Source organism: Asparagus officinalis, chromosome 5 (genome assembly GCF_001876935.1).
Source record: "Asparagus officinalis chromosome 5, Aspof.V1, whole genome shotgun sequence".
Classification (NCBI taxonomy): Eukaryota; Viridiplantae; Streptophyta; class Magnoliopsida; order Asparagales; family Asparagaceae; genus Asparagus; species Asparagus officinalis.
This window is the reverse complement of record NC_033798.1, coordinates 111,034,953-111,044,048: the sequence shown is the minus strand read 5'-3', so window position 1 is coordinate 111,044,048 and position 9,096 is coordinate 111,034,953. Positions and strand designations below refer to the sequence as shown.

The following is a 9,096-nucleotide window of genomic DNA, read 5'->3' as shown; positions in this document are numbered from 1 at the left end:
CCTGGTTTTTGTCTCGTACGGCATCGTCACGCTTCTTGATGACGTCCTGGCCAAGGCGCGGAGGCGGTTGATGGACTACGGAGATCTGCTCTATCTCGGGGGGATGGGGCGACGGGGGAGAGAACGGAACCCTCAAAACTCAAGAGGGGTAGACAGAGGAGGAGAAGAAGAAGAGGAAGAAGGGTAGCGATGGTGACGGCGGGGGCTACGACTGAGGATGGAGTCGACGAGGTCGAGGGGAGGCGGAGGTGGCAGCGGTGTTGGAGGTTCCCAGCGAGGTTGGAGAGAGGGTGGAAGAGGAGATGGGAGGAGAAGGAGAAGATCCGAAGAAGAAGATGGTAGTTTGGTTTTTTTTTGAGATTTATTCTATTGGGAATTGTAAAAAGGGCTGAATCACATTAACTTTTCATTTTAGGGTTAATACACATTAGAAAAAGTACAATGGGTTGAGACACATCACCTTTTGGATTTTGGGGCCTTCAAGAAAATTTTCCTTGTTTGTAATTTTATGAGTTAACATGCAAATAAAAATATTTTGAGAGGTGTATATTGGCCTTGATCATCAATATAAATTTATGGCGTAGTGCTCTTATCGTATTAAGTGCAAAAAATAAAAAATATTTTGGTGGTTTGCTAAAATTCAGAAACTTATTGTGTGTTTTAGAAAAATTGTAGGCTTAGTGCCAAACGGCTAAACTTATTAAAGGTTTACTAGAATCTTTTAAAAAATTAAGATGATCCATGTGATAATTTTTTGAAATGTTAGGCTAATTGGTAAAGCATTAATATATTCTTTATAAATAAAACAAAGGATATTTAAACACATGATTGTCATTTTTTAAAATTATGGATAATTAAAGATAATTAAAAATATATTATTTAATTGTTTAATTATGGATAGTTCTAAATTGATTACGATTACCAATTATTTAATTACAATTAAAAATTTAATGGATATATTTAATTTGATGATGATTCTAATTATGCACTGAGAATACACATTCATATAAGAATTCTAATTTAATATTAAAATAACATATGCCATTTGTTATTATTTTATGCGCTCGGGTGTCCTTGTTTGATACCTTTAGGCCATGTTTGTTTTTGATAATCTGACTAGAGGGTACTATAATACCGGACTATAGTCCCAAGATGGTATTTCCCGGAACTATTTTAGCCTAGTCTAACATTTGTTTTTCACATGGACTAACACTCAAACTAACTTAAAATAGTCCAGACTAGTGTTTATTTTTAGAGGATTATAATTATTAGGACTAATATCATAATCAAAATGACCTTATCGCCCTCCAATTAACTCATACTATATTAATCCATTTGTTTGGAAAAACATTGCAAAATATAAACATTATACTGTCTACAAAATAGGCATACTATTCTATACCTAATAAGAAACAATAAACAATCTTATTCATTCAACAATGCACAATCAATAAAAAAACATCTAATTAGTACTATGCTTGTATGCATATATACATTAAGAATTAATAAAAAAAATTAGACTTGTAAAATAAAATTAAATTGATGAGTAAAATACTAGCTTTGACAACTATATTTTAATTTGAGAGTTGTTAGTTTATAACGTTGGAATATATACATTATTTTTTTATTAGAGAGGACATGAATACATACGTTGTTAAGTTCACATGGTAACGCTGGATAATTTGCTCTATTGTTTTAGAGCACTAATCTTGTGAGCATGAACTGCCATGTACCTATGTAGATAGTTTATATTAATTTTGATGAGATGAAGCCAAATCATATTATCAAGTCTCTGCAGCATCGCTGGTTATTATAATTTGGATTTCATGAGGAGACGAAAGGACCTTCTACTGTTAGCGAGAAAGAAAAAGGAAAAACAATTCATGCGAGAATGAGTTGCAGCTCGCTGTAAGAAAAATGGAAAAAATCACTTGGAAATAAACAAAGGAATGCACAAAAGTTTTGAGAGATTAAGGACAATCTAGTCCAAAAGTTTTGGTCCGAACTGTACAATTAATACTTGGACTATAAAGGTGAGGGCACTGAGGGGGGAGGTGAGTTTAATTAGTCCCCCTTCTGGGGTATAATCTAATCCCTCATTAAAAATAGTGAAAACCCAATAAAAAAGCAAACATGCTATAAAATGGTGGGTCCGGGATATTTTAAAATAATATCCGGACTATTAAGAAAACATACATGATCTTAGGAGTACAACCAATTTCTCATTATATATAAAGGAGAGATTTATTATTTTCTTAAAGGTGTTTTTGAAAATTAGGAAAGAAGTGTTATCTTAGTTTTATAATTGAACATGGACTTATCATAAACCTTTTGCCACAATAATAAAATTACAAAATATTTTTATTGTCAATTAAGATGTATAGTTTGGAATAGATTGTACCATTAAAAAAAGTATTTGATGTCAACTAATTTTACTATATCTATCAAGAGATAGAGTAATAAGAGAATGATCTTGATGGGAACTTTGAAGCAAGTTGATCTCATTATTGACAATCTTTTAGTAAGCTTATTTTGCAAAATGAGGTGATATACCATAACTGCTATTTCCTTATAACATTATAATCAAATAATAACCCGTAGGGCTAGGCAACAGTGTAAGACCCTACCGTGTTCCTGCTGGGGGGATGATCCATAGCGGGGTAGTCCCATGTTCGAATCCCTCAACAGGTAAAAACTATCGGGCCAGTGCCAACCACGCAGCGTGAGTAGGGATTAGTGCCATCTATAATAAGATGTGGGGATACCTCATAAAAAAATCAAATAATCTCTGAAGGTTTCTCAAAAAAAAAAATCACTGAACAAAAAAATACCAGGGAAAAAGTTAAAATAAAATAGAGAATTCTTTAATTGTAGGTGAGTCGGCAAAAAAATATGGGAGATGGTTATAGCTTTTTTTTTTTTTGATTAATTGATGCGTATACTTTTACGAACAATAACATGTGAGGAGTAAAACTAATAGCGCGTGCATGGGCTTCTCCCGTCGCGTTAGAAAATCGAGTGGACCCGAAAAGTTCACCAAACCATGTCTCACGTACAAAGGGCACTTGGACTTAAACTACATCATGGGCTTGGCCCTAATACAAGGACCAGAACACCTTTGGGCCTACATACTTATACACGGGACGCGTCAAGGTATATGTCGACCCGTTAGGAGCCTTCTTCTATACTGTATATTTCGGATCCAGTTACGAATTGGATCACAATCCACGAGAGCAGCAATTAGTAGGCAGAAAAATACGCCCTGCCCTCTTTCTCTCTGCTATGCCCATCACTTTCCCTCTCTAAAAACAGAACTAGAAGAAGATGACCGATGCTGCGACAACGGAGGACGCCGCTCGCCGGCGGAACGTGACGGCGGAGTACAGGAAGAAGCTGCTCCAGTACAAGGAGATCGAGTCCAGAGTTCGTACAGGTCTCCATCGATCCTTTTTATTGCCTTTTACTTTGAGTAAATTAGGGTTTCATCTCAATAAATTTGGACTAGAGTAATGGTATTTATTATTAGGGTTTGAGTTTTTTTAGGGATTTTCCTGATTGGGAGAGCTGAGATCTGTGTTAGGGTTTTGGTTTGTGAGAGATTTTTTCGACCTTTGCTCTTGGGAGTTTGGTTAGAAGTGGTTAAAGTTGGTATCTTGGAGTTGAAATTGATTTTTATAAGTGAAGTAAGCAACGACTTTTGGTTAGGGATGGAATTGGATGTTGAGCTTTGGTAAAAATTTTAGTTTTTATAGTTGGATGAATTATTAGGGATAGCAAGATCTTAAATCATAAGATTTAGGAGAATGTTCTGTGGAGTTCTTGATAAAAATTAAGGTCAAAGCTAGGTTACCTTGTCGCAGTGAAGGTGGAGCAAGAGAGTAACTTATTACAGGGCTCCAATAATTGCTTACTTTGCTTTATTTGTTTAGTCATATATCTACTTTGATAAATTTTTAATTCAATTAGCTGACCTTCCCCATATATTACACATGCTTACAACTAATAAGTCCAAGTCAATGTTGGACATTTTATATGAAACCAATCAAATCTATAAAAAAATTAAATATAATAGTAAAATAGAGAAATAAATTTGCTGGCTTGAAAGGGCCGTCGTGATATCACTGCCCTAAAACAACAGTTGTTGCCTTCGCAGAGATAGATGAATGCGACTGTGAACTAGCTGTAAAAGTTCCCTGAGGTAGCTGGCACTAGGGGTTATTGCGAATCTCAAGCCTCTTGTTAAGTGGATGCTTGCCCGATGAGAAATCGACAGAAAATAAAGTCAAAAGTAAGATAATTGCTTTTTGAGAGGGAGAATAGGTCATTGATACTGATTTTCTTGTGGTTTTATAGCCTCTCGGAGAAGATCTGTTTCCACATGCATCCAAAGAGAACTTGTCACTCGCGAAGGGAAAGAAACGGAAGAAGATGGTTCGGTGATATTTATTTTTTAGAAACAGAATAATGAGATATTTGGATGAGATATTTGAAGAATTGGATGAAGAAGGGAATATTCTTTGGGAATTCATTTATATCCCTTAAGAATTCATATTTGCAAAAGAATCGAAAATCAATCTTTTCTAATAATTTTTCCAACAGTCAATATATTCTGTTGGAAACTGGAGCCATGCACAAGCATTTGTCTAATGTCAATGAGCTTAAAAATGATGAGACAGATGAACTAGAGAGATTATGGTTTAGTAAGCATATAAAGGTTAGCATCATGAGATGAGTAAAATGGAGGAGGTATTTGTGTTGCATAGGTTGAGAAGCATGGTGTACAAGTTAAAGTTGCAACTTGCAAGTGTATGTGCATAGCGAGATTTTGAGGTTTGCTGCTATACTTGAATGTCACTTAATATGAGGTAGGACCTGTGTATTACTTATTAGCCTAATTTCATGTGACCAGCAAAATGCACCTGAACTAAGGAAAGTCTACAGATGAAATGATAAGTTGCCATGATTGCTACGATGTTGATTTTAGGCAAAATAAACCATGAGAGCAAAGCTGTCTAAGAGGCCCTTGATTTTGTTGATTCCAAAAGGGAACAAAAGAATGTTATAGATTACTTCTGGCTTCTGCCAAACACAATCACCTGTCCTATTAAAATGACATTTTTCTTTTTCCATTTTTTTTTTGGGGGGGGGGGGGGGTGTTGGATTCTACGCATATTACATATTTCTTCAATATAATTAGTAATACTTCAAAGCAACCTTCTTTTGGAGTCTGCCAAGAACAGAGGCAGAAGTATTTAACTGTCAATTGCTTGTTTTATGCATGTGAGAAAGCTGATAGTAGGTGTTATCACCATTTATTTGAGAATCTGTTGGTCATTTACCCCCCAAAAAAGGTCATCTGGTTTTGTCAATTGAAGATCTTGGATTATTTTTTGTAGGAAGAGTCAGCTTACATTTATTTCTACACTGTTTGTGTGTAATGTGTTTATATATCTGTACAGTAAGTACTAGGCAGAACTCGTGATTGTTCTAAACAATCAAATCTTGTCAGCTTTGCATGAGGCATTATCAGACTCGGACATTTCATCTTCGAAACAGTTCCGATGTTTGTCTATTGAAGGTCTTACAGAGGCAGGAGTATTTAACTGTCAATTGCTCATTTTATGCATGTGAGAAATCTGATAGTCGGTATTATCACCTTTTATTTGAGAATTTGTTGGACATTTCACCGGAAAAAGGTCATCTGGTTTTGTCAATTGAATATCTTGGATTATTTTTTGTAGGAAGAGTCAGCTTACATTTATTTCTACACTGTTTGCATATAGTGTGTTTATATATCCGTACAGTAAGTACTAGAGAGAACTTATGTGATCGTTCTAAACAATCAAATCTTGTCAGCTTTGCGTGAGGCATTGTCAGACTCGGATACTTCATCTTCGAAACTGTTGCGATGTTTGTCTATTGAGAATCTTACAAATAGCAACTACGAATCAGATTATTCTGGTCACTATGATATATATTTGCTTGCTTATAGACACACACATTAGTGCTAGAGAAAATATATGTATGTGATGATGTCCATTGCCATCTCTTAGTAGATTCATATCATATTCCATGTGTTTTTTTTGCCTAATCATAGACTAGTAATTGCATGGTTTATGGCTAAATTAATTTGTTAACTTCATTATTTACCTGAAATTATATGTTGGAAATCATAAATGCAGTTAGAGAGAACTTGAGAGGGGCAAAGAAGGAGTTTGCAAAAACTGAAGATGATTTGAAATCCCTCCAAAGTGTTGGGCAGATTATAGGAGAGGTTCTTCGGCCGCTTGACAATGAACGCTGTAAGTAATGAATCCGTAATTCAGCACTATATGCCTTATAGCCCTCTTTAGTTGGTTTACTTAAATATTCACATTTGTTTCTTGTTAGTGCTTAATATGCTTGACAGCATGCTAAATGATATTACTTGTCCATAATAGTATTTAAATATTCATGTTTATTTCTTGTTAGTGCTGGATGTGCTTGACAGCATGCTAAATGATATTACTTGTCCTTAAAAGCATCCCGCAGAGGATCAAGGAATCTTAGTGTCATACTGTTTAAATTAAAAGTTTTTTGGTTAAAGAACCTTAAGTTATCAAAGTTCTCGGTGTTTGTTAAGTAGTATGAAGATAAGTGGAGACATTTGCCTCTAATTCAATTAGTTCCTGATCAACTGCTTCAGCATGTGAACAGATGCTCGTAAACATCTTTGTGCACAAAAAGAATGATACAAAGGCTTCTCTCAAGGCAACACTAGATTCTCTCACACGCAAAAACAGCTATATATTCTACTTAGTTTACATACAATGGATGTTTTGCTTCAAGGCAACACTGGTGTATTGTTGAACATTAAGTATACAATGGATAATTTGCTTTCTCTTTCAGTAATAGTAAAAGCTAGCAGTGGGCCAAGATATGTTGTTGGATGCCGCAGTAAGGTGGATAAAGAGAAGCTTACAGCTGGAACCCGTGTGGTTCTGGATATGACAACTCTCACCATCATGCGAGCTCTTCCACGAGAGGTACGGATTTTTTTTTATTACTATTTACATGATCAGCTTGGGGTAATCAATTACGTGTATTTTACTTCTATATGATCAAGAAACATTCTATTTTTTCATACAGGTCGATCCTGTTGTCTACAATATGCTTCATGAAGATCCGGGCAATGTCAGCTACTCTGCAGTTGGTGGATTATCTGATCAGATTCGCGAACTTAGAGAATCCATTGAACTGCCTCTCATGAATCCCGAGCTCTTCCTTAGAGTGGGAATCAAACCCCCAAAGGTAAAATCTAATTGCTGTCAGGAAATGGCATTTCTTCTTGTGAGATGCTTTATTGCTGTATTGCTAAAGCTGTTTTCTTAGGAAAGCTAAGATTGAAGTTACATGGCTTACCGTGGCAAGAAGGCTTTATAATAAGTATTTTGATAATGACAGGGTGTACTCCTCTATGGCCCTCCTGGAACAGGGAAAACATTATTGGCAAGAGCAATTGCCAGTAATATAGATGCAAACTTTCTGAAGGTAATACATTGTATTTTTGTGGGAACAAATGATTCAACTGTTTATATTTAAGCTGATTTTTGTTCTCCATTCTTACAGGTTGTGTCTAGTGCTATTATTGATAAATACATAGGTGAAAGTGCACGGTTAATAAGGGAAATGTTTGGCTATGCCCGTGATCACCAAGTAAGAACCGATCCAATTCCCATTGTTTTGAACATCTGTGCATCTTGACTTGTTGAGCATTTCACTGCGTAGTAGTTATGCGATTCATAAAGAGTAAGAAGAGAGGAAAGCAAAGATTTCCTTTCCTTTATTTGGGCTTCACAAACAAGTGAAAAGAAAACAAAATGAGCATTATGTGTTGGTTGATTCTTTAATATATATTATTATACCACTCTATTTGGCCTGCCTGTCTTTATGTGCTGTTGATACATTTATTCTAATACTCTACTTGTCTTTTTAAGCCATGCATCATATTTATGGATGAAATCGATGCCATTGGTGGACGTCGTTTTAGTGAGGGAACCAGTGCAGACCGAGAAATTCAGAGAACATTAATGGAACTGCTCAATCAATTGGATGGATTTGATCAGTTAGGCAAGGTATGTTCTTGCTTTCTTTTTTTCAATTGTTGCTACAAAGGTCAATTATGTTTATCTAATTTAATATGCGAACCAGCTGGTCAATCCTTTAATCCCCCCCCCACCCACCCAAACCCCAACCCAATAAAAATAAAAAATAAAAAAACAAAATAAATAAATATAAAAAGCGGAGGGGTGCGGGGAGTAAATGTCATGCCAATTTAGAGTTATTATACGAGATCTAATTCAGAGTGTGAGACTAAATTTATACAATATAACCCAACAACTTTTTTTATTGCTATTTCACAAATGTTTTACATAATAAGGTTCTCTTGTTCAAGCTATATTTACAAGACAAACTTTTATCTTTACTTTGTCGCAGTGCTCTCTCTATACTTCCGCCTGATTTGAAAAGGTTGGGTTAATTAAAGGGTGAGCTACACTAGCTCAGTGAGATTACCAATAAGTGTAGTTAACAATCAATATACAATTAATTTTAAAAATTAGCTCAATTATAAATTGGTGAAAAATAACGCATGAAATGTAATTTCCTTAATTATCATTTTACATGCCAATATCTCCTTGTGTTCCCATCCACGATAAAACAATAATGATAGCAATATCAAATTGAGGCTTAAGCCTCGCATAATCCAGATATATGTCGATCAATCAATTAATAACGTAGTTAAAATTGATGGTTCCTTTTGTTTAACCAATATTTACGGTAGTTAGGTTGTATGTAGTACGCAAGTATGATGAAATCCGATAACAATGCGATCAATAATTATTAATTATTTATATCACATCTATAACATGAAAAGTTGAATTCAATTGAATTATCTAACTTATAACTTATGACATTTTATAAAATTACTCTTTAGTAGGAGGAAACCATGGTTATTTGAAAATGAATCATAATCATAATGAAAGAAAGGGAGTTTTGGCATATGAATTAATAAAACAAAAGAATAGGACAAAAACATTGCACGTTATGACATCAACA

General features: G+C 34.9%; 1 protein-coding gene across 1 annotated transcript in view; it reads left to right on the top strand.

The window, feature by feature from the left end:
- Positions 3,215 to 9,096, top strand: part of LOC109840689 (26S protease regulatory subunit 10B homolog A-like) — a 12,985-nt gene continuing 7,103 nt past the window's right edge. The window contains exons 1-7 of the mRNA XM_020409420.1: positions 3,215 to 3,433; positions 6,183 to 6,302; positions 6,889 to 7,025; positions 7,129 to 7,290; positions 7,444 to 7,530; positions 7,609 to 7,695; positions 7,977 to 8,114. Coding sequence (XP_020265009.1) covers positions 3,325 to 3,433; positions 6,183 to 6,302; positions 6,889 to 7,025; positions 7,129 to 7,290; positions 7,444 to 7,530; positions 7,609 to 7,695; positions 7,977 to 8,114 — 840 coding nt within the window. The 5' untranslated portion in view covers positions 3,215 to 3,324. The remainder of the gene's footprint in view (positions 3,434 to 6,182; positions 6,303 to 6,888; positions 7,026 to 7,128; positions 7,291 to 7,443; positions 7,531 to 7,608; positions 7,696 to 7,976; positions 8,115 to 9,096) is intronic.